Source organism: Vigna unguiculata, chromosome 9 (assembly GCF_004118075.2).
Source record: "Vigna unguiculata cultivar IT97K-499-35 chromosome 9, ASM411807v1, whole genome shotgun sequence".
Taxonomy (NCBI): Eukaryota; Viridiplantae; Streptophyta; class Magnoliopsida; order Fabales; family Fabaceae; genus Vigna; species Vigna unguiculata.
Window position 1 is genome coordinate 3,649,114 of NC_040287.1, and position 27,928 is coordinate 3,677,041.

The 27,928-nt window shown below is 25.2% G+C and overlaps 2 protein-coding genes and 1 long non-coding RNA gene across 7 annotated transcripts; 1 reads left to right on the top strand and 2 right to left on the bottom strand.

Annotated features, from left to right (window-relative positions):
• The first annotated feature begins 11,926 nt into the window (after positions 1–11,926).
• Positions 11,927–14,105, top strand: LOC114164753. Of its 5 annotated transcripts, none has more exons than XR_003599595.1 (9): positions 11,927–12,110; positions 12,308–12,389; positions 12,565–12,630; positions 12,726–12,836; positions 12,939–13,031; positions 13,128–13,207; positions 13,429–13,515; positions 13,673–13,758; positions 13,832–14,105. It is a non-coding gene; the product is annotated as an uncharacterized LOC114164753 (long non-coding RNA). The 5 variants fall into 5 exon arrangements; XR_003599596.1 differs by having other exon boundaries at positions 12,989–13,031; XR_003599593.1 differs by having other exon boundaries at positions 12,771–12,836.
• Positions 14,106–23,432: 9,327 nt separating this feature from the next.
• LOC114196306 (beta-galactosidase 7-like) lies at positions 23,433–26,830 on the bottom strand. Its single transcript, XM_028086908.1, has 13 exons — positions 26,762–26,830; positions 26,563–26,651; positions 26,383–26,488; positions 25,891–25,978; positions 25,662–25,783; positions 25,410–25,571; positions 25,131–25,324; positions 24,927–25,030; positions 24,717–24,826; positions 24,388–24,621; positions 24,068–24,282; positions 23,626–23,902; positions 23,433–23,540 (listed from the first exon to the last, which is right to left on the bottom strand). The coding sequence occupies exons 1-13, from the start codon at positions 26,828–26,830 to the stop codon at positions 23,433–23,435; spliced, it is 1,878 nt and encodes a 625-aa protein (XP_027942709.1).
• On the bottom strand, positions 26,831–27,928 carry LOC114162705 (beta-galactosidase 15; the record flags this gene model as incomplete). Its single annotated transcript, XM_028046664.1, is given in 6 exon segments — positions 26,831–26,905; positions 27,080–27,148; positions 27,151–27,174; positions 27,275–27,341; positions 27,449–27,657; positions 27,767–27,928. Coding segments are annotated over 6 exon segments (606 nt in total), but the record flags the coding sequence as incomplete, so codon positions are not given.

Consider the following 27,928-nt stretch of genomic DNA (forward strand, 5'->3'; position numbering starts at 1 on the left):
CTGTAAGGGAGACAAGAGCCAAATGAGACAACTGAATGGGTATAGGGACCTACTGAAGGGCTGGCCTTGGACCTCCGAAAAGGCCAGGCCCAAAACTCTAAAGCACAGAAAAGGGACTTACAATTTAAATGTTGAAATTCTAATAATATATATATATATATATATATATATATATATATATATTACCTATTATATTCATAATTTAATTCCTTATATTATTTATGTTCCTTTAAATTCATAAAATTTAAAATCAAATTATAATCTAAATTGAAAGTTGTAAAACAATATTCTGAATAAAAACTTATGATTATATTTAACTTTTGGTTAAAATATTATATTTTCACCAGAAATGAGTACTAGATAATTTTTTTCTTCAAACAAGAATACCTAACAAATAAAAATGTTGGTTTATAAATTTTTTTTTATAATAGACTTCTAACCAAAGTCTTATAATTTATTCCATGCTTAATTTAAATAAAAATATGAAATACTCAGAATAAAAATAGTCCTAAATTTGCATATTGAGGTTATTTTAAAGGTGTAATATAATAATTAAAATAATTTTAAGAGATAATAATATTGACTAAATATGACATTGCATCATAGAGGCCACTGAATTGAAGGGTTTAGTGTGAAAGTGACGTAGTCGAGTCCCACTCCACAATTATTTGTCGCTACTAAACCAAACTGCAATTATATCTCAAATAATGAATCTCACTCTTTTATTTTAAGAAAAAGACACAAAAAAAACAGCTGTAGCCAAGTTGAGTTTTTGTTCTCTTATCCTTTTATATTTGTTAAATATATTTAATTTACATTCTAATAACAGAATAGAAACAACCTTACATTTGTAATAAGTAGTTACTTGTCTTATCATATTATCATATGACACCATTAAATATTAAAATATCAGGGTTTAATGTTTCAATTTTAATTTTAATGATGCTATTATGAGTATAGAATAAAAATATCATGTTTTTAAATAGTTTATTAAGTTGTAAATTTTAAAAAAATTGAGCATTAATTTTTTTTATTTAATCTTTTTATTGAGTATCTATAATTTAATTAATTGTTTACTATTTTATTTTATCATTAATTGAGACAATATAATTAGTATTTTGTATCAATTATTGTTATATTTTTTAATTGAAATATTTATCATAATTAAAATAATGTGATTATTTAATTATTAAATAATGACATATGATAAAAATTATTAAAGTTTCAAATAAATATGTATCGTCCATGTTTGTACACTCGTTGAAATGAAAATTTGTTTTATAAGAACTTAAAAATATATACATTTATAAAAACTTAAAATTTAATTATAATTAAGTCATTTTTATATTGTGATATAAGTAATAATTCAAAATATTAGTTACATTATTTTAATTAATGAAAGCATTAAAATGTAAAAGAAAACTATTAATTTTTTTTAAATACTCAATAATATTAAAATATTTAATAGGAACTTATTTAAAAATATTAAAATTTATGAAACATTTTAAATTTAATTAAACACTTTTTTATTACAAGTATATCACTTTTAAATTCAACATATGTAAAGGTCAAATATTAAAAAAAAAATCATGTTTAATTGATTTTAAGTTTGTTGATAATTAGTATTCAAGATTTATGTTAATCTTATTTATATTGTTCACTTCTTAAATATTTTTTGAAAAAAAAAATATCAATTATGAATTAAATGATGTGCCATGTTAATTAAGTAACAATTGGTTATATAAATAACCTTAGTTATTCACAATTACTTATTCTTAAAAAATTCATGTATACATTACAACAAAAATATTTTATAGTGATATTTATTTTCTGGCTGTTTAAGAAAATTAACATGATCCTAAATTTACATTATATTTATAGTTAATTTATAACAAACGGTAAATAAATAAAATGAATGAATAATTTATTTTATTTTTCGTTGATACAAAACTTTGTCTTTTTTTCATTGTCTGAGTTCATTTCTTTTCCTATCGCAAACATGCTTTTTTTGAGTATAAGGTTCACACAATTTAAGTTACTCATCTTTTTACTCTAACGCTCACTTTCTGTAACTCATAATTTTTTTTTTACGGTTGAAATAATTCTCTTTACTATAAGAGCCATGATCTCTTCTCGGAAGTGTTTTTCATTTTTACGGTAGTTGTGTTTTTTTCTTCTTATACGCTATTTTTAAGTTTCAGTTTGTTCTAAACCTAACTTCAATTTTTTAACCCTAGCTTTGATTTCTTTGATACAGTGATAAATCATTGCAAGTTGTAAGTGTGCTTATTTTGTTTTTAATTAGCTTTGAACTATTATTTAATAAAGAATTTATTGGTGTGTATGATTCTGTACAAAAGAATTTATATCTATATTTGTACAAAAGTTAGCATTGTTCATGTTATAATTATTTGATAATAATTTTTCATGCATTTTAGACATGGCCCGATGTAATAAAAAGAGCACAGGGTTAAATGTTCTTGAAACATACATGTTTTGGAATGTACATGGTAAATGTTCCTGAAACATACATGTTTTGGAATGTACATGTGATCGTTCGTGGTGAATATTTGTTTTTTATCAACAAATAAATATATTTATTGTGGAGTACTTTTGAAGTACTCTTACATTTTTACAAAGAATTCATATTTAATATTTTACTACATATCTAAACACAGTCAAATAATATAATTTATTAAAATGGTGCTAATCTCTTCGTACATTTTTACAAAAATTCTCTCATACTCTATGAACATAACTAAAATGAATTCATAAAGTTATTATTTCACTCTTGGTTTTCTTTATTGTAGTGAATATAATTTCAGTGGGCCGGAACGATTTAATTAGGGTTATGAAGATTATTCAAGATGAAGATCTTTATATTTAAGGTTATGAAGATTATTTAAGATGAAGATCTTTATATTGGTTTTGGTATTGGTCCTTATATATGTATCAAATGAGATCCTATATCTGTGCCGAATGGGATTATGCCTAATTAATTTGGTTTGAATTCATCATTAATGTATATTTTCATTATATCCAACTCTAAATTATAATTTTACATCTCTCGAATTGATAAAGGTTTTTTTTGTGATAAGATATATTTTCAGTATCACAAGTAATAATATTATTTATATTTGGTTGTATTCTATTTTTTTAAGAATATTTATTTAATGCTTCTATTCAAATTAGTTTTGAGGTAATTTTTCAGTTTTATAAATATTTTGAATAAAAAAATAAGAATATATTTAGTTATTATTTAGATATAGAAAATAAAGATGGAGATATTATAAATATTTAATATTGTGTGACATTTTGTACAAGTTTTATACCTTCAAAATACTTTTTTCTAGTAAGAGAGAATGTATTACTTCATTATTTTTCTATTTTGTAATGTGAATTTCACTTAACTTAGAAGATAATAACATACTTTTCAATAGGAATAATTGAGAATGTAATGTAAATCAATTATAATATAAGAACATTTATTTCATTGTGTCTTTTTTTTTCTTTTAGATTCAAGTACAGTATTTTTGTTTGTTGTTAATATATTGGTACACATATCATTTAACAATATCGTGAGAATTCTTGCAAAAAATATTTCTTCTTGATCGGAGAAAGGTTTATTCCCATGAAATATCATTTTTATCTAGAGTTATCGTCTTTGTCTTCTTTTTCCACAAAGAATCAAAGTTTCATGAAATAAATGTTTCTTTCTTTTTCTGTAATTTGCAGGAAACATAGTCCAACCAAAATGAGGTTACCTCAAATAAGTTGATAGGATTCTGAAATCAACAGAAAATAGTATAACTAATTATTCTCTTTATGCTTTTGCTTCCAAATGAAAATCTGAGTTTTAATTAATTCAAAAACTCTTGTCTTTTCAAAAAACAGTCAAATACATAATAATTAAATTACTTCCATTTAATTACTTAAAATCCATTTTTTTTCAAATGATTGTACACTATAATAGTTTCAAAAAACAAAATTTCTACAATTTATTATTATTATTATTATTTTATGTTTCTCCTGACAAATAATAATGCATGTCCTGAAGAGTGTGACAGGGTATGGTAACCTACTAGTTAGAACAAAGGAATTATTTAACTTGGAGATGCAATTAATGAGCAACTCCTCTTCAAGGAAATACGCTTCTTCTTTCCCTTTCTTTCTTTATCTCTGCCAGCTATCACAAGTAAGCACGTGTAAAGATTTTATGCTGACATTTTCATATTTTCTTTAATTAAAAACTGAATATAAATAAATAATTTTAATTTAAAATACAGTTATGAACACGTGTAAGAATATTTGTACAAGGGAATATGTGCATGTAGCATTACTATTGAGTCATAGTTGAAGATAGATTTGAGGTGATGTCTCGGTGCCACTCATATAGTAACTAGCATTATTGAGAAACAACAGAGATACAACACAAACTATTTATTTATATTTATATAATGTTCAAAATTATATTAATAGATCTTTTACTGTTTTTATATTTATTTTATTATCTTTTATATAAATATAAATAAAGTCAGGCGGTAGAGAAATAAACTTGATTTCTGACATCTGTTGATACTAGGTTGCAAATACAGTATTAAAGTATGTTTTAGTAATGACTTCGGGTAAAACATGATACATGTACACAAATCTTAGTTAAGTAAACAACCATTCATATCAAATTGCAATTTTGTTCGGAACACATAGTATCATTCTTCTTTAATCTAAAACCACACAATTTCTTAATAAGAAACATGGAAAAATAGTTAAAGATATACAAATATAAAGAAAAATTTTACTATCTTAATCCTTGTACAGCTATGCACATATCTATAAAAGCATTAAAATTAAAACTAAAATAACAATTAAAGATATTTATATTTAATTTGGAGTTTTCTGATGTCTATATTACAACATATATCTTTTGAATAACTCAGATATATTATAGGAATATTTATTCATTGTGTCTCTTTTAATAAATTACATTCGTTTATTTAAGTTAATTACTTCCATGAAATTAGTTTTGATGACAAAGAGAATAGGTTATTAAAAACTCCAATATGTATTTTAAACAATAAAAAAATATTGCACATGATGTCACATAAAAATATATCACTAATTTATTTTATATTGAAATGATGAGATTAATGGCTACAAGTGACAATGTAATATTGTAATAGCTTTTCATATGCATATAACTTCCTTTTTTTTCCAATATTACTATAGGACTAACTTTGGCAGTGGAGTCCATATATTACTATTATAGTAAGTTGTTTCTTTAAAATGAATTTGATAAATGCATTTATTTTTATTTTTATCTTCAGTTATCATTTTCGCCTTCCTCTTTCACCAAAAATTTTGGTTGTATTATTTTCTTTATATAATATTAACCAAATCCGAGCTTGTTTTGTTGTTTGTGATAAACATGAATCGGATATGTGAAGAATTGAGAATCTAGATGATTTGGCAAAGGAAGTTTCTATATCTTTGGTATAATAAACATGTCATTCACTCTTAATTTTATCTCTTTCTTTTGCTTATTTATTCAAAAATTGCAATAATATAATTAAGAATATATTGGTAATATTATTTTGAATGTGCTAGTCTACACTTTCAATATCTCTATCTTTTCTTATCATATAAAAATAAGAAAAATATGATAATAAGTATATAGTAAAAATTGTTTGTTTATAATATAAGCAACTCCTCTTTGAAGAAATAGGTTTCTTCTTCGCCTTTCTTTCTCGATGCCAGCAATTTGCAAGTACATGCACGTGTCAATGTATATTAAATTTTGTGCCGACCTTTCACATTTTATTTTTAATTTAAAATTAAATTATAAATAAAGTAAATATAATTTAAAATATGCTAATGAACACGTGTAAGAATATTTGTACAAGGAATATGCGCATGTAGCACTACTGTTGAGTCATATTTCAAGATATATTTGAGGATGTTTCGGTGCCACTCATGATAGCTAGTATCATTGAGAAAGAATAGAGATAGAACACAAATTTTATTCATGTTTATAATGTTGAAAGTTATTTTAATTGATCTTTTATCATTTTTATATTTATATTTATTATGTTTAAAATTATATTTATATTATAATTTTATCTATCTTTTATTTTTAATTAATTTACGAATTATATTTATCATAAATAAAATAAAAATAAAAATAAATAAACAGAAAGTTTTGTAATTATCTTATTATATTTATATTCTTAATAGATAAATATAAAAGTAGGCGGTAGAGTATTAAACTTGATGTTTGCTTATACTCCATTACAGAAAATCTATGTCCGTTAGGAAAGATACATTTGTGTAGAAAAGAAGAAAGGCCAAAATTTGATATATCTTTTGAAAGATTTAAAGCATAAAGTCTTTGTTTAATGGAATCGATTATTCACACTATAATGAAGGTGCAAAACAAATTAACTTAGATGAGGTAATATATGATGGTGTTCAAATTTCAACAATTTATACAACTTTAGAAGCAAAGACCATATTTAAGTATTTAAGTATGTTTTAGTCTACATGTAAACATGTCATGTTAAAAATAGCAAATGTGAGACTGAGATTATTATGATTTGGGGATAAAATAAAATGGCATATGTATACAAGTTTTATTTGAGAAAACAACAATTCATACATATCAATATAAGTTTTTTTAACACATTACCATTATTCTTTAATTTAAAATCACAAAAATATGCATAAACAAAATAGTTAAAGATGTTAAAAGGTAGTTCCTCAAATTATTAAAAAAATATGATTTTTTTTTCTCAAATAAGGTCATGTTAAGTATCATTATGAACTTTGATATCTCTATGCTATTTTGACACTCCAAAGATATTAAAATCACAAAATATATATAAAACAATAGTTAAAGATGTTAAGTTTCTCAAAATATTTAAAAATCATCATTTTTTTTTCAAATAAGGTCATGTTAGGTATTACTATGAACTTTTACATCTCTATTATGTTGACACCTAAAAGCCCATCAATCATTTGTCATCACATGAACATTATAAACGAATACAAAGCATGAGAATCACACCAAACCCATGATAAAAATTACACTTCATGAAACACAGGCAAACAATACCTATTATGAAAAAAATATATATACATATATACATGGAGGTAAAGTATTAAACTGTTAGCATAAGCAGAATATGATCTTAATATTGATTCTAACAATCAATCATAAACAATATCTCATACTCATAAACAGGTTGTAAATAGTAAACGGAAGCGTACCCGAGTTAGCCATAACAATGATGTTCCCTTCTTTAGAGCACTACTGATACAATGATCTTCCTCCTGTAGAGCACCTTTATTTCCTTTTGGTTTTCTCTCTTGATAGGGATAGAGAGAAAGGAACAGAAACTAAAGTATGCTCTCAGAAGGGGACCACGACCATTTATAAACGGTTAATTACTTAAGTTTTAGTATTTCTAATTTGGCCCCTCATCAAATTAGAAATTACTTTAAGGTCTCTACACAATATTTATTTTCATGACATATGCCTTTAACTAAATCTTTAATTTAGTTAGATCACTTTATTATTTGGCTTAATAAATAATGGCCCTAACACATTTAATTATGTGTCATATATATGCATGACCCAAAATTACTAACATAAACCACTTATATAATTCTTTATGAATTAAAGCTAAATTTGCTACTTAACACAATGATTTCCTTCATGAAAAGTACTAAAAACTTTGAATTGCATATGTTTACAAAATTGCAAGCATTGACATCATCTCACTCTAAGTAAACACTTGTTCATCCAAAAAATCATGACACGATAAAGAAGAATTACTCTCCAACTAAAGTATTTAAAAGTCCTCTCTCCAAGCATGTTCCAAACCATAAATGACCGTACAAAATTCAGCATAAATAGAGTTTGTACTCGTAAAAATATTGAAAAATTATCCACATATTCACCTCAACTTTCTCTATTTTCAAGCATGCTCCAAAACATAAATGACTGCAAAAAATTCAGCATAAATAGAGTTTGTACCCGTAAAAATACTGAAAAATCACCCATATATTCACCTTAACTTCCTCTATTAATACTAGCACATGATGTTAAACTATGACAACCTCTAGCTGCATTGCACCATTAATATTCACCCATAAATCAATTGATGGATAGAACTTGTCATATTATTTTCATAAATGAAACTATCATACCTTCCCTGAATTGAATATTAAAAAATTTTAGCACAACAAAAATCAGAGACAATATTATTCATATATTTCTTAAATTTATTTCCAGTCATACGCACTAACTCCTTAATTTGAAAAATAGCAAAAGGAATTGCAATTGGATCGTGAAACCTACTATGATTTCAGATCCTCCAACTCATCCAAATGATTGCAATAATGAGATTTACTTCAATTACTTTAAGCAAAGGACTACAAGGAGACTTCATAAACTGAACAACTAAATTCAAAGAAGAAAACTACAAATTTTGAAAAGTTTCCTTCAACCAATGCCACAACCATATAGCAACAGAAAAATGAAAGAACAAATGACAAAATAATTCAACATTATTACTATACAAAAAAACACGACAAATTTACAAATTTACGTAAAAGAGTCAATTTACTTTTTAATTGACGTAAAAGCTCTATTTTTTAAAATAGTACAAAATTGAATAAAATCGATGCATACTTTTTAACATACATGCAGTGGCGGAACTAGGAGAAAAAATTTAGGGGTGCCAGATTAAATTTGTTATATATAAATATTTTTAGTTAGATTTTTTTTTTCATTTCTTCTGCTTAAAACAAACACGCATAATAGTAGAATTCAAAAAAATATGACTATTAATCGTTATTATATCATGATACTAACCATGAATATCATTTTAGATCAACCCTTTATATCTTATCAATTTGATTTGATGGGTATTGTCAAATTTGAAGACACTTTTTCCGGATCGCGTTCTAATAAATTTTTAAATTCATTATATATAACTCTAGGAACTTTAGAGATTTGATTTTCATTATCTTGAATTCTTGGTTCTCATGAAAAGTTTAGTTAACATATATGCAATTTTTTCATCTTTATCACAAACCTCCTTCTTTAAAAAAGAATCAATTTTTTACTCTTTATCATAATTTTTCTAATATAAATTTATCACATCTCACCTATTTAGAAAAAAATAAAATTTATATTCAGAAGTCACAATTATCACAATGCAAGACATAACAAAATTTATACCACTTTAATTAAATAAGCAATAAGGTATAAATTTAAAACTTAAAAAAAATTACCATAGTCAGCAAAAAACACAAAATCCATAAATTTCATAATTAAGAGTTATAATAATTTAGGAAAAATTATAATTAGGATTCATACCAATTTCATAAAAGAATCCCTAAAATCATAATTAAGTTTATACTAATTTGAGATAAACTTAATTTGGAGAAACATCCTAAAAAGATTCATAAATTCAATGTACATAAATCATAATAAGATACTACACTTGATGTGTGAGAGATCATACGAAAATTACTTCATCTCAATCTATATGTTCCCTAATCTATCTTTTTCAATCTATCTCTTTATACTTATTTCTCCTCACACACTTTCATGATAATTTACACGGTGGAAAAATCCTATAGCCAAACAAAATTCTAATCTCTTTTATAAATCAATGTCTCCATTAAATTATTTATTTTATCTTTTATTATAATTTCCATAATATAAATTTAATATAAATAATATATAAAAATAATTTTAAATATATATATATATATATATATATATATATATATAAAATAAATTCCAAAAAAAATGGGGGAGCCGTGGCTCCCCTCTGTCAATACATAAGTCCGCCACTGCATACATGTCAAAGTTGAGTATGACGATTTCTACTTTTTCTTTCTTAAAAGTCTTCATACCATAAATCTAATACTATATACAATTCTGAACTAACAAATGGCAAGTTCTTCAATTTTTTAATATTTCTGAACTACTTCTATTCAAAAAAAAAATTCTACAACAGGAAACAATGGATATGTGGTAATCTCTCAGAATCTTGAACATTAAAATTTAAATCAAAAATCAAACACTCTCTCACTATTTTTTTCTGATCTAACGTGTCTCATACACAATTCCTCTTTCTCAACCTTTTTCAAACCTCTTCAACTCCTTCTCTCTCCTTCTCACATTCAAACTGTGACGATACAAAAAAATTTATTTATTTATTTATTACAGTATACTTATAAAAATTTAGAGGCAAAAATTTATACACTAATATATAATTATATTTAAAATATTCACATTTATATATATATTTACAATACTATATACTTCTTATATCAACATTGTTTAGTACATTTTATATTTCCTACACTAGAAGAGGAAGAAGGGTTATTTATTTACAGTTTCCCCCTCATATGCGGTTTATCAAACAGATGGAGGGAAAAGGTTATGGATAGGATTCACTTGAACTGTTTGGGGTAAATAAAAGGTAACTCCGATTTGTCCTTCGATGACAATCGGCGCGTTTGGAGCAGAGAGAAAAGTAATGATAGAGTTTCTCGTTCCCTAAAATGTTACAGAATTATTCACTACATTGGTTTGCCATGCATTTCCCAGAAAAACAGCCACAATGTCGACGAAGAAGGATCAGGCGTGTTCGGAGCAGCCATCTATGATAATGTTATAAAATTTTGTTTTTCACACACAATCATAAAATAGGGAAGTGAGACAAATATCACATAAAAAAATACAGCATATCATAATAAAATAAAATGAAATGAAAATTCTCCCAATTCCATAAAACGGGATCTTTATTATACTTTTATAAAGATATTGATTACTTTTGTAGTGACTAGTCAGGGTAAATGAGCTCATGGCCAACAAAGTAACTCAAGAACATCTCATCTTGAGTGATACTAACTCGTTTAAATCCCCAAGGTCATACCTCCAACTACAATAATCAAATCTTTTATTTATCAAAATTTTTATTTCAATATTAAACCATATAATTATATAAATAAATAAATAGATAGGATCAATGAATAATTAAAATAGATATAAATAAATAAAAAGGGTCAATACGTAACTAGAGATAAATATAAATAAATAAATGAGAGTAAATATAAATTGAATAAATAGGACCAGTGCATAACTGGAGATGAATATAAATAAATAAATAGGATTGGGAACTAAATATAAATTAGAATGAGGTTAGGGACACCTCACTTAGGGTAAATATCGAGATAAAATAATTATTAATAGATAAAAAAATAATCAAAGTAAAAAGATAAAGTGATGGATGTCTCATTCCCTTACCTTAGTTATTGTGAAAATTATACCAAGGTTGCACCGAGACTTTGATGATATTTTTTTTTCCTCTTTCTTTCTTCTCTCTTTCTTCTCACATCCACGACTCTCCTTTTCTGTTTTTTTTCTTCTCCTCCCCTGCATTCCCTCATCACCTATTTATACTACTCTAAGCAATGATTAACATTACTTTTATTTGAACTAAATGATCCCTCACACTGTGCCAGTTACGTTACTAAGTAACTATTCATTCTTGATATTTTACTTTGCGATAGACATGCATTTAATGCTATTCGTGACTGTAAGAAAGAAATAATTTTAATTGGAATATAATAATAAGAATATATATTGATTTGTGCTTACGTGACTGTAAGGAAGATATCATATTAATTGGAATATAATAATAAGAATATATATTGATTTGTTATCGAGTCATATTTTTTATTTATTTTTATTTATTTTTTTATTTTATATTTTATTCAGTTTATGACTCTTCAATTTTCCAAGACTTTATATGCGAAATCACAAAACCACTCTATTAAGTTTATATATATAGATGTTCAATTTATAGATGTTACACAAACCTCTTCAGCTTCTTCTCTCTCTTCTCACTCACACACATTCAAATCGCAGTTTCTTCTCTCTCTCTTTCTAACTCACACACATCCAAACCTCTTCATCTTCTTCTTTCTCTTTCTCAGTCGCACGCAACATCATGGTTTCCAGATAATCTTCATCTTCTTTTCACTCACAGATAACACCATGGCGAAGAGTTGATCTTCTTCTCAAGCAAAGAGTTCATCTTTTTCTTATATTTTCTTTTATTTGTGATTTTTGTGTTGATTCTAACTTTTTTTTGTTTAAATGCTTGAAATGAAGAGGTCGAAGACATGCAAGAGTCTTAAAGAAACATTAGACATTTTCTGGGTTCTTTCTTTGTTCTTGATGATTTTCGAGTGTTGTTTTTCTCTAAGATCTACTTATTTTGGTTAGGTGAATGTTTTCAGATCTACTTTTGTTTTGGTTGATTTTTTCCTCTAATATTCTTGAGCACCTTCACGAGACTTAAAAAAAGGTAACAACTTCTCATTTTATTGTTCTTCTACCATGTTCTCAAATCTACGTTTCTTTAGGTACGAGATGTGTTGGATTTAGGTTTCTCTCACAGATCTATTTCTCTTTTGAATGATTTCTTTACTCTTAGATTTTCTTTTCCATGTATATTGTTCGATGAATTTTTTTCTTCTCAGATCTACCTTTATTTTGGTTGATGTTTTGCTCTGAGAACCTTGAGCAACTTGACGAATACAAAAAAGGTAACAAGAATTCTGTTTTTTTTTTTCGTTCTTCTACCATCTTCGACTTTTTCACTCTGATCTATTTCTCTCTTGAATGGTTTCTTTGCTCTCAGATTTTCTTTTACATGTATTATGTTCGATGGATTTTTTCTTCTCAGATCTACCTTTATTTTGGTTGATATTTTGCTTTGAGAACCTTGAGCAACTTGACGAATACAAAAAAAGTAACAAGAATTCTATTTTTTTTTGTTCTTCTACCATCTTCTCAAATCTACTTTATTTTCTATTATTTTTATTTTTGTTTCTCATGGATATTTTTTTCTAAGATCTACTTATTTTTGTTCGGTGAATCAAATATTTGGAAAACACAATAAAGGTTGAATCTTTGAACCTTTCACTCTTTGACTACAACAATAAAGGTACAAAAGTTTTATATTATGTCGAATCCTTTGTTCTTCTATAAGATTTGAATGATTTTTTATTTTTTAAACGGATGAGTGTATATTTTTTGCGAGGTGGATCAAATCAAATATTTGAAGAACATAGTAAAGGTTGAATCTTTCAACCTTTCACTCTTTGACGACAACAATAAAAGGTACGTAAGTTTTATACTTTGGTAAGTTTTATACTTTGACTAATATTCTATTCTTCTCTAAGATCTAATTTTTTATTTTATTTTTTAAGTTTTTATTCTTGAGTTTTGATTTAAATTTTAGATTCCTAACATATTTTTAAATCTGGTAGATCATTCATCTCTTTGAGACAACAAAGATACAATTTTTTCGTCTTCTCTTTGATGTTTTCTACTTCTATCAGATTTAAGTACTTCTGCATGTCTTTTTTTGCTGTGATGAATGAAGTTTTTATTCGAGATCGATGACATGTTTGAAGAAGACAACATAGGTACAACATTTTTTTTCTTTTCTCGGATCTTTTCTGCTTCTACCATTTTTATGTACTTTGTTATGTATTTTTTCTCTAATGAATGAATGTTTTCTTCGTCTGTAGATTTTTTTTTTTTTGCGTATAGAACATTATAGTAATGAAGGTTTTCTTTCAGATCAATGAATTGCTCGAAGAAGACAACAAAGGTACAATTTTTTCGTCTTCCATACAAAGGTAGGATCTTTGAAGAACACCAGAAAGGTACAAGCTTTTTATCTTTCAACTTCTGTCGAGTATTTTCTTCTTCTACTAAATATAATTCCTTTGTTTTTAGATGAATGATTTGTTTGAAGAATACAGGTTGGTTTTTTCGCAATAAAAAAGACTTAGTGAGGTATTTTCGCAACAGTGGACTTTCAACTATTGTGTTCCATGGACCACTAGACCAAGTCCAATGCAATTTTGTGATAACAACAACGTCTGTGAAGATAGGTCGCGGCTAGATAAAGTTTTGTGCCTTTCACTCACTAAAGGAGAATGTTTATGTATTTTCGAAGTTGAGAGTGAAAAAACAAACATGCATGTAAAAGTTTTTTATAATCTACCATTGTTTTAATATATGTAGTTTACTATCTTCTCAAAAATATTAAGTAACCTGTCATTTTTTGTTATTTTATATTTTATGTACTTTCAGAAGAGTCATTAGTTAAATTGTTAAGAACTTTAATGAAAGTAATGGACAAAAATAAATAGTAAGAACTTTTTAAAATATTGTTCAACTTTTAAAGATATTATGTTAATATGATTTTTTGTATCACAATATATTCTTTAATAATGAAATTAATGGATAAAATTAATTATTACAAATTAAATAAATTAATTTAAATTAAATAAATTGAATTGAATTAAATTAAAAAAATATTAGAAATTAAATGTTTTACCGTCATTAATACTTTTCATATTCCAAGATTACAATTACGTTCAATGTAAACGTATTCCAAGATAATCTGACCTTTCACACTGCTCAAAAAACATTTGCAAAATCTCTTTGTATTATGAAATCTTTTCTAATTCTAACTCATGAAATCTCTTTCTATTTAAAATTTGAGAAGTAATTACTTTTGAAATAGCACTTAATAATATTTGTAATTTAACTGATGTAATTAATGCCACATAAAACCGTCATATAATTGACAGTAGACTTTTTTTGCATTTCAAAATTTTTTAAATATAATTTAAAAAATAATGAAGAAATTTAATTTGTAGCAATGATAAATTGTTTTGTATTACAATATATATGATAATTTACATTGCTCAATAATTTTTTTTCCATCTTCCAACACGTTTTGTAAGTAATTAATGTCACACCTAAGCCAGAAATCATTAACATTTCGTATCAAATAAATTTAAATATTTATAAATTTATTTTTATAACATATTTTCTTTTTATCTTTACAGTTTTCGCAAAAACATGATAATATGAATTGTTCAGGTCTAGATCTAAACTAAAAAATTTGTATTTAAAAGTGTATGCTAATGACTTCTTTAATAGGTTAAAACGTTTCATTTGTATACCTTTAGTCTATCTTTTCTTTTATGTAAACTAAAAAGCATGTGAAAGAAGGTTTATACTTCTAATGACTTAGAAGAAGATTTTCATATTGAATTTGAGTGTGATGATGTTAGATATAATAAAAATATTGAAGTTTTATGTGTTTAAGTACTATGTCACTTTTAAGTGTTATTTTTACTTTAGTAATGTTAATATTAATATATTAATTCCATTTTCTACACATTATTTCATTTTATTCACATTATCTAAAGTTATTCACATTATCTATCAAAATTTTTTATAATTTGTAATTTGGATAATAAATAATGAACTTTAAAATTTAAGTTTAGTTATCTTTATTATATAAAATATTTATCACTCACATAAAAAATGTATTACATGAAATACCAACCTAACATAAGAATTTGTTTTTTAAAAGTTTAATGTAGATTTCTTCAAGAAGCTTTTTCATCTTCCAAGAAAATAATTAATATTAACAACAATCAAAATTAACTTTTCATTTTTCCAAAGTTACTTCAAGTATCCATCATTACTTATTAAAGAAATAATGTTTATTGGACTCCATGCAATGATAACTTATGGTTCACAAAATTTAAGAAAGTTTTCTCTCTTCCAAGACATCTTTCTCATTAATTATGGCATATTAAGAAAGTAATTATTTTTTGTGTCTCAATACAATGCCATATATCTATATGCATTTCAACCCAAAGTCTGAAAACACTAATTATGAATAACTTTTTACTTTGCATATTCCCACCAAATAAATTGGTGTTGGAAAGAATATCAAGAATTTTGCTGAATATGAATAATAGTTATACTAATAACCGCAAATCAAACACTTCTCACTTTCTTAAGAATTAGTTTACCTATTCCAAGACGTTTGCATTAATAATTATTAAAACTTTAAATATCAAGTTAATACCTATTCCAAGACGTTTGCTATGTATGTTATTAAGTTTTAAATTTATGAAAAAAATAATTTTTTTTCATAAAATATAAAACATCTAAATTTGTTGGTTCTTTTACAAAAATGGATTGTTTTGACCCATTTATTACAAAAATAGGTCAGTTTACTAATTAATTACATGACAAGGTCAGTTTATCAATGATTTGACTACTTTTTTCTAAAAAAATGGGTCGTTTTGACATATTTATTACAAAAATGGGTCAGTTTTTAAATTAATTACATCGCATAGACAGTTTACTAAAGATTTGACTTCTCTATCTTTTTAACTTTTATAATAATTTCTAAAGTTTTATATACTTTTTTTTAAAATAATTTTTAACAATTTGATTAAAAAAAATTTAAATAAAATTTTATAATAAAATTTAAAATATCAAAATTTGAATTAAATTTTATTTAAAATATTTTTAATCAAATTTTATTATTGTAAATTTTATAATAAAATGTAATAATAAAATTTAAAATATTAAGTTTTAAAATATCAAAATTTTAATAAAATTTTATTTAAAATATTTTTAACCAAAATTATAATATTGTAAATTTTATAATAAAATTTAACATATTAAGTTTTGAAATATGAAAATTTTAATAAAATTTTATTTAAAATACTTTTAATCAATTTATTAAAAATTTATTTTAAAAAAGTATATAAAACTTTAAAAAATGTATAAAAGTTAAAATTAAATAAAAAAATCAAACATATCATATAATTAATTAGTAAATTGACCTATTTTTATAAAAAAATAAGTCAAAATACCCATTTTTGTAAAAAATCCAAATTTGTTATATATTTATAAAATTGTAATTAATATTTTTTATTTCTATTGTAATTATTACTTTTTATTTAAATTAATTTTAAAATATTATTTGTAATGTTTTTTATTTTAAATTATAATTTTTTATTTGATTTTCATTTTAGAATATTATTTGAAAATGTTTTTAAACATTATTTTTAATACTAATATTAATATCGAATGACATGTAATCTTATATTTTATTAATTTTTCCTTGGAAATTCACTCAATTATTATTTCTTTATTATGTTAGTGTATTAATTAATTTGACATACTAATTTTTTTTAATCTGTTTAATGAAATAAAACCAAATACCTTCTGTGAAGTTTTTACTCACTTATTTGCAAACGTATCTCTTGAAAGAAATTTACCTTTAGATTTTTCAAAGCATCTTTACAAAAGTAAACTAAAAATGTTGTTTTTCATAGATCATTTAGCTCAATAAAATGCAAATAGTTGTTAATAAATTGTCCAACAATATAATATATACAGTACAAAATAGATACAAATAATTTATAGTATATAATATATATTTTTCAAAATGATTTGGGAATATTAAAGTTTTTGAATTTATAAATAAATATATAATAGATGACTTGATTGCATACTTTTATTAATAAATCTACTCTCATTAAATGGGTACACGTTGTCTCATGCATTAATTTTGATACAAACATTAAATGAATATTGAATCTTTCATCACACATTCTTCCACTTCTGCCAGCTATAAATGTTTTGTATGAACATTTTTACAAATGTCTTAGACACAACTTTACATCTTCTAACAAATGTTTTTGGGCTCCCTCATTATTCTCATACACCCACCTTTTTCATCCTTCCAAAAAATTTTGTAGATGTGTTATGTGTAGATGCTATATAACCATATCAACACTATCATACCACCAACGTCCTTTTTTTGTTTTTTTTCTTCTCAACATCATTGGAAAAATAAATTTAAAAAAGGTATGAATGAAAAACTAAAAGTCTTTTTAATTACCAAAACATCTTATAGCATACAAGACATTAAAAAATCTTAACTAATGATGATGATAGGTACACAAAGTTATAACTAGAAACTTATTGTGTCATCCAACTTTTATATTTTTAAATAGTCTTATCAATAATTTTTATATTGTTCATCATTTTTTTCTATTTTTGGAAATCTAATATTTAAGTTTTTCTACATTGTCAAATCAATATTTTATTTAAAACTAAACTTTATTTCTTAATTTTGATTAATTCAGTATATTATTTAAAATAATTATATAACATATTTTGCTGAAAAAAATATAAATAACATAAATAATTTTTTATATTAAAAAAATTAAGATATTATTATTTAATTTTATAAAATAAATTATTTATATTAAATTTAATTATAGGTGTATAATTTTTAAAATTATATATGGGTACAAATAATTATATACAATACATTTTATTAAAAATATATGTAGATAACTTAAATATATTTTAATCATAAAACAAAGTAAAAAATTATTATTTATTATTATAAATATAATATTTATATCAAATTTAACTATACTTAAAATTTAAAATTAATTCATTAAATATATTACAATTTTTAAAACCCGTGCGTTGCACCGTAGAAATACTAGTATTTATATATATTAAGTAGATTACTGAGTATCCTAATCCTTGTAAAACTGTTCACACTGCAATAAAAATAAAATTAAAATAACTATTAAATAGCACACGTATTTCATTTATTTAATTTGGAGTTTTATGATATTATATATTACAACATTTACCTTTTTGATAATTTTTTCAATAACTTTGGTCCCATGCAGAGTTTAAACTTAACTCTTACATAGTTATGATAAATATTCAACATTTCAGTATATTTTTCTAGAGGATGCCATCTAGGTCTTATCAGATACATGGTTTCTAGCTACAGTTGACCACCACAAATTATATTTGCATCCACTCACTATTTTTTACTTTCCATATGCATAATATAGTCGCAAACCACAAGATTTTATAATTATTTGTTAAACACACTCTGCCCTTATCTATGTTAATATAAATTAATATACATGTGTTTAAGTTGTATTAGAGAGAACAATGTTGATAGTCACCTATTCATAATATTGTTTTCAAATTCAATCTAACACCCTGCAATTGAACAGACAATGGAATGAAGTTTCAGGTTCATCCTTGTAGATCATTTTTTTCTAAAGTTTTCTGAAGGATATTTCTCTTTTTAAAAGTTGATTTCTGTTAAGTAATCAATTTCAAAGGATCTTTCTTATAACCATCTTTCATTAACCAAAATAGATATTGTATTTGATCGTTGTTAGATATCTTAGACCGACAAGAGGTAAGATTGAGTTTAAAATATATAAAATAGATACAAATTTTAGTACTGTAAAGTTGAGTTAGTAGGCTTAAAGTCTAATTCTTAACATGGTATTAGAATTATAAGTTTGAGTCTGTCTTGACGAGATATTTTTGTTTGTTGGACCTATTGTATCTCTCGTTATCAAACCATTATAGAATCATTCATTAATATTTTGTCTCACGCTCTTCATATATATGTCTCGGCGTGAAATGAGTGTTTTGGACATTTCATAACAATTAGAGATAAAATAAATTTAAGTACATAAAATGAATGTAGACCTAATCTTATAAACCGATTTTATAAAATTGAATTAAAGTTAAAATTCATTTCTTAAACTCCGAAAATCACATTTTAAACCATTATAAACCTTCTTATGACCGACTTTAAACATTATGCATTATTTCCTCTTACACCTGACTTCTTCCACCACTTCATTTGCAATCATTCAAGTAATAAGTTTCTCCCATACAAAAGTTTGAATTTGGTCAATCAAATTTGGTAAACTACTTTCAACCTCTTAGTGAGGATTTTGGATATGACCTTGTAAACTACACTCTTCTACCACACCAGAAACCCCAATCATTTTTCTCAATCCCCATGAACGTTTTGCTTCTTCCACCCCAATTTTAATCATCGCACAAACAAAAAATATTGCAAAAATAAATAAAAATGTTCCTTCTCTTTCTCGTATCCATTTCACATAACACGGGAGATATTTCCAACTTCTATTTTTTCTTTTCCTCCCATGCTCTTAAAATTGTAATTTGCTTATTGGGCCTTGTACAGCAACATTACTTATTTTTTAGGCCCACTTAGTCCCATGTGGACTTACTTTCATCACCCAATCTATATTTATTTTATTCTATAATATAGATTAATAAAATATAGGTTAAAATATTTTTTTGTCCCACTTTTCGTCAAGTTTTTTCAAATAAGTTTTAATTTTAAATAGGTCTCAATTTTCGTCAATTTTGTTTAATTGGGTCCTTTTTTACTAACACCGTTTAAATCATTAACGATCATGAACAGTGACTGCCACGTGTCACTTCGTGATTTTTTTGAAATTTTTTTATTTTTATTTTTTTTAATTTTTTAAAATTTTTAATTTTTTTTAAATGTACACTGTCAACTCAGGAGTGTGCCACGTGTCACTTTGTGGTTTTTTTGATTTTTTTTTTGAATTTTTTTTGAATTTTTTTTAAATGTCCACGTGTCAACCCAGTAGCGTGTCACGTGTCAAAGTCAATGTTCTAAATTCAATTTGGTCCCTATATTTGTCATTTTTGTTCAATTAGGTCCCAAATTTTGTTAACATTAACTAATTTGGTCTCTTTCCAAATTAAAACCAAATTTAATTTTTATATTAAAATTCACATTTTTTATTAAATATTTTTATATAATATATTAAAATTCACATCATTATAACTTTGATATAAAAATTAAATTTGATCACATCTTCGATAGGGACCAAATTGGTTAATGTTAACAAAAATTGGGACCTAATTGAACAAAAATAACAAATATAAAGACCAAATTGAATATAGAATATTGACTTTGACACGTGACACACTATTGGTTGACATGTGGACATTTAAAAAAAATTCAAAAAAATTCAAAAAAAATAAAATAAAAAATCCAAAAAAAACGCGAAGTGACACGTGGCACGCTCCTGGATTGACATGTGTACATTTAAAAAAATAAGTAAAAATAAAATAAAAATAAAAAAATTCAAAAAAACCACGAAGTGACACGTGACAGTCACTGTTCATGACCGTTAATGATTTAAACGGTGTTAACAGAAAAAAACCTAATTGAATAAAATTGACAAAAATTGGGACCTATTTGAACACAAAACCAAAATTAGAACTTATTTTAAGAAAACTTGACGAAAATTGGGACCAAAAAGGTATTTTAACCTAAAATATAACATGTCATTTTGATCTTATTTATATATTAATATTTGTATTTTAAATTTATGCATTTATTTAGTATATAATTATTTTATTTCATAAGTTATAAATTTTATGAAATAAAATTAAAAATATTAAATATAAGAAAACTTTTCTAACTTATAAATATTTATAATTAGATTTAAAAACCTACAACTCATCCCACAATGATATATAATAGATATTGGTCTAAATAAAGTTACTTGCACGGATATATTTTACACACGTCCCTATCTTTGTGCTGCAAAATGATTCAACGCGTCGAAACATTTCATATATAAGAAAAAAGTAATAGTTTTTTAAACATATTCTTTATTCCCATAAAACAATATGTTTTAAATTTGATTCTTATAACTTTTTGTACTTCTTAGTCTTTGAAGTTTTAAAATCACATCTTTAACAAGAACAAAAAATTGTTAACATCCAAACTTATTAATTTGAAATCACTTTTGTTTCACTAACTAACTTCAAAACATGAGTGAGTGAGGATAACAAAAAGGTTATGATGCATCTTTTTTTTTTTCTAAGTCAAAACCAGTATGACTACTTATTTTATGTTTTCTAAAAGATATAATAATTAATTAATAGAAATAATGGAATTTTAGTTTTAATTAATAATACTATAAGTAAGAAGATTAATAGAATGTATTTCAAATAATTAAAACAATAGAATTGCAAATTTATTAAAGAAAAGGAAATTAAAAGTCTACAACTATTCACTTCTTAATACAAACTATGCATACACAAACATATTTGGATAATTAAATTTAATTATTATTTTTCATAAATTTTAATTTTGAAATACATGTTTCTGAAATTAAATTTTATTTTAAAAAAATAATTAGTTTATCCAAAAATCTAAATAAACTATTTAAAGAATAAAAATAATTTAAATATTATATAGGGTTAAGTATGTTTTTAGTCTCCGAACTTTGACAAAAAATTGGAATTCGTCCCTGTCTGAAACTTTGATATATTTTGGTCCCTAAACTTTAGAAATGAATAAATATAGTCCTTTTAATCCAATTATGTTAACTTTTGTTGACGTTTCAAACGCTTTTTATATTAGTAATGGAGTTTTTTATACTGTTTGACACATTCTTGGTTCAATATCTATTGAAAAATATGTTTAACCTCAGAAAAAATTAACGTAATTGAGTTAAAATAATTATATTCATTAATTTTTGAAGTTTAGGGACCAAAATATATTGAAGTTTCAGATAGGGATGAATTTCAATTTTAAATCAAAGTTTAGAGACTAAAAACATACTTAACCCTATTATATATTTCCATTTTTAAAAAAAAAATATATTAAAATCTCTCACCAAAATGCAATGTAAAGCACTTTATGGGATACAATAACAAAAATAACCAGATTTTTTCTTAAAACAATTGAAGTTTTAAACTCGTTTACAAAAATAGGTAGTGGATTATTAAGTTATTGTGAACTCTATTATACCAAATACCATTTTTTTATCTAAAATAGTGGAAATACATATACTATGTGTATGTGTATAGTTTTTATTTATTTTATAAGTATAACTTTCAAAAATAGTTAAATATAAAAAAATGGTTAAACAAAAAAAAATGATTAAATTTAAAACATAGTTATTTAAAAGGAAAAATTGGTAAAATAATTATTTTAATTTAAAAACAGTTACTTAAAAGATTAACTTAAAAAAATGCTTACAAAAAAATTTCTTCACATAATAATATAAATAAAAAAAATAATTACTTAAAGAATCCTTTATATATGGATATGTATTCGTCGACCTATAAAGAGATTGGAGGCAAAATTTGTCCTTTGACAAAATAAACCACCATTTCAACTAATTAATTCTCTGAATATTTTTAAAACAAAATTTGGATTTAGGATATTATTAATTAAAATTAACTACTAATATTATATAGGAATTAAAAGGAAGTAATTCAATTATTTTATTGATATTAAGTGCTGATTATTTTTTTTCAAAAGATAACAAGCTTTTGGATTATTTAAAACTTAAAAAATTTAACTTAACATCATTCATAAAAAAATAAAAATTAAATCCATAAAGTTTTTCTTATGCAATACTTTTTTAGAAAATGTCTTTAACCATCATTATTTTTCATGATGCGTAACAATAATTTGGAATCAACAATTACCATACTAAAAAAAAGAGTAAATTTTAGCAAAGGTGGATATTATTAATATTAATCAAATTTAAAATAAAAACTTAAACAAGAAAATAAACTAAATTGCACCTAAACTAAGTCACCCTAGTCTATTTAACCATTAATGTTCAAAACAAAAATACTAACAAACTGCCTCAACCGCGAGCCTCTTCACCATATCTCCACAACTTGTTGGTCCAAAAGTTTTTTCTGAAACATCAATGATGCACGATTCCTTGCCCACACATGCCTATAAAATTCCAGAACAAGTTAATCAATCATTTCATGCACACCATAATCAGAAAGAAACAAATGAAAATGAATGAAAAACTTACATTTTGTACAATGGACAAAACATCATTTTTGCTTTCACAACTTCCATGTTTAAATGCTCCACATTCACCTTCTGGATTGCCAAAACTTGTAAACTTTATATCTGAAATGGAACGTCCATAACAAGACAATTCCAAACTCTTCTTCTCATCAGTCTTTCCACAAACAGACCCAACAACAACTGTTTGAAAATTCACCAGAGATGGATTGCCACCAATTTCCTCAAACAAAACCAATGTGTTTACATCATCTTGGATAAAGGATCGAGGGACATGGTACCTACATTAATTCAAACAATGAATCAAATTTATAACAAATAACAAATAAATATATATATTGTCAGAATTTACATGTATACAAGTATGGACAAGACATAATTGAAGGTTGTCTTGTCCATACTTTTGTACACGTAGTTATCTCATTGTGTGTATATATATAACTAACCATCTTTGTGTGGGCTTGCCACAATTGGTAACACATTTTTTGTCGGTATATTCACCACGGTAGTCGCAAGGATCATCACTGCAACCATCCTCACTTGCATCATAACTAGGCCATGTGCGACCAATATTATGGCCATTCACCCAAGCAAACCCTTTCCCCATTCCTTGCAAATCCACAACCACAGGATCTGACCCAAGAGGAGCTTTAAAAGTAGTCTTAACAATTGTAAAAAACAAAACATTAAATATCATTACTTTATTAGTTTAATCAAAGAGGGTGCCAATTTTATTTTATTTTATACAACAGAAAAAACAACTTACCTTGTACCATGTCAACATTCTGTTTGTGGTTAAGTACTCAGATTCCCATTTGGAATCAGAAGCATAAGGAGAGTCCTCACTGAAAAATTTGTTGTCCCAACCATGCAACCCAACCTTGTAAAACCATTTGTTTGAGGATAGATCTTTGACCACAGTTTCATCATCTTTTTTGCCGATTACACTAATGGGCCCGACAAGACCGGTGCTCCATTTATCATAGTTTGGTCCATAGTTCTGTTGCACACATTGTCATACATTAAATAATTTAAAATTAAAATTTTATGCATGACTGAATCATATGGAATATATATTATTATTAACAACAATACCTGTAGTCCAACAGTGACACTGAGGAGGCTGATAATGTTCTTTCCTTGCTTCAACTTAATCTTAGGCTCAAATTCATCACTGTGGATACCATATGTAGCCCAATGGGAGCCTAAAACCATCACCCAAATATAAACCACGTTATTCAATTAAATTAAATCGTGACAAAACTATGGTTAACAAAAATCAATATTGATTATAATTAACATTACCGATATGTTCTCCATTAACGAATGCATGAATTACATGGCCACTGCCATTAATCCTAAGAGACATATTACCCGACAAAACTGGATCACTTTGATCGAGATCAAGTCTAACATTGGAAGTAAAAATTGTTAGGAATTTTTGAATAGAAAAAAAAAGGAGAGATGAAATTACATTAAGAGTATATGGCATGATTAGTGATTAATTACCTTGTCATGTACCAAAGATAATCACTGGTATCAGAAGCAACTATTTTTTGATCAATAAGCCCGTTTGTAGAGAAATTTCCTTTGCCATGGAGAGAATCATCAACATTCTCAGCTCTCCACACCCAATTCAAAGTCGTTGGTTCATCTTCTGCTTTGTTTTTACTTTTTATCATGATGGATGTTTGAACATTCACCTACTCATGACAAAATACATAAATATTTATGATAAATAATTATTGGTTAATATTATGAAAATAAAATAGGTTATGATATATATACCTTGGCTGTGTTATACTCTTCAGTTTGACAATCAGGAAGAAGACTAACCGACCAAGCAGGAACATTATATTTGTTTCCTCTAAATGTTACTATGGCATCGGTGGTTGTGTTGGTGTTGGTCAAGAAGCAACTTGATGAATCATTTGCGACATATACAGTAGCCTACAAGTTGAAATTTTTTACCATAATAAGAGCTTAACAAGAATATCATATAGCAGTATTTATTTCTGAAGTGCTTTTGTATTAATTTACCTTAACAGAGTCACCCAAGTCAACTTCAGATACGTTTAAATAATTGGTTAGACTATTCTCCATTGATTTCAGAACCTTGTGAAGTTCTTTGAGGTGACCCCATTTTGGTTGGGCTATGTTTCCTACAAATTATATATATATAAAAAAAGTTTATTTTCATGAAACTTTGATGTTTGGTGAGACAAAAAAGATAAAAATGATAACAGAATATAAAAATAAATGTAATTACCGAATTCATCAAGAGGAGCATCGTAATCATATGTAGTAGTAATGTATGGACCTCCGGCTGTTCTACCAAAGTTAGTCCCACCATGATACTGGAGAAAAAAAAAAGTTATATACATATATAGCTTATTCTAAATATCTTATTACTTTGTCCTTTAAATTACTAACAAAATTATATTTAACTATTTTTCAAATCAAGAAAATACATTCCACAATAATTCACTCAATATTGATAAATAAACAAATGTACTTGGATAACAAAAATACAATGAAATAAATGTTCCTATAGTACAATTGATTTACCGTGTGTAAGATTTTTTTATATCAATTAGAAATCGAGAAAAATTCACATTACAAAAGATTCAAGTAAAACTTTTTATTTATTTTTTTAATAGAAAAAGTATTTTTAAGGTATAAATCAAATATAAATTGAATACCAAAAACTCTTATCAATTGAAGAGATGAAAATTTATAATTTAGGGTTTGATATACTTACCATATAGTAATTTTGGAATGTGCCACCTGTTTGAAAAAACCTAGTCACAGAATAGGCAACATCTTCGGCAGTTCTATGTGGATCTTTACCACCCCAATTCTTGAACCTGAAAATTGAAAAATCAATTTAACAACAATTTACTAATAATATTTTTTAGCAGAAAAATATGTTTAAACCTACCAGCCAACCCAATTTTCAGTCCACATCTTAGGACTGTTAGGGTTATTGGGCTTGAAGTCGTGACAATACCAACCATTGCAAGTATTGATCTAACATTCAATTATAAGAAAAATAAATAAAAATATTAGCTTCAACCTTTAAAAATAAAATAAAAATAAGAACCGTATAAGTAAAAAAGATATATATATTAAAAAAATACCATTGGTTGAGGGGCATCAGATTGTTGGCACATGATCCATGGAACATCAATGTTGAAGGACTGAGCCATATTTGCACACCAATCTATATAAGCTTTTCCAGCATCCCCATAACTCGACATCACATTCCCATATTCATTCTCAATCTTTTATATATATATATATATATATATATATATATATATATATATATATATATATATATATATATATATATATATATCATTCAAAATTAATTAGTAAATGTATAATATAAAATAATATGACAAAAATAGAGAGTACAATGTATATTAAAAAACATAAATAAATGAATAAGCTACCTGAGAAATAATTATAGGACCTCCTTGAGAGGCGAATAGTTTCTCTTTTCTGACCATGTCCACGATGAGAAAATAGTGAAATTTTTCATTTCATTCTATCAATTCAAAATTAATTAAAAAAATTAAGATATATATACATGATAAATTGTAAGAAAAACTACCAAAAATATTATATTTTAAAAAAATAAACAGTACCATGTATACTTGATTTGACGTCCGAATCTCTACACCAGGCAGATTATAAACCCACACAGGAATCCCTCTGATCGAATGAAATTGTATAATTAATTAAAAATGTTATTATGTAACTAAGGGTGAATTAGTGATATTATATACGTAATAATAACAAATTTAAAGCAAATTAATTACCCATAATCCCATTCGGCACAGACATAAGGACCAATACGAAGAACAGCATAAAGACCTTCGTCATGAATTGTTTTCAAAAACCTAATTAGATCGTTTCTGCCATTGAAATCATATTCACGACGAACAGCTTCATGTGCATTCCAAAACACGTATGTTTCAATAGCATCTAACCCTCCTTCTTTTGCTTTCTTTATCAAATCAGGCCACATCTAAAATGCATCAAAAAAATAAAAAAAAATGTTAGTAAATAATTATCATATGAATTAATAATTCTAACTTTATAGAAAAATAGAAAATAATTTTGAAGTGTTGAACAACCCCTGGTGTGCTTCTAGGGTAGTGAATTGATCCAGATATCAACACCCTCCTTTTCCCATCGATTTTTATGGCTCTTCCATCATGACTCACTTCAACACCATTAATGATGTAAAACAACAAACTTAGAAAACAAGTGAACACAAAAACTTTCAGAGGAGCCAT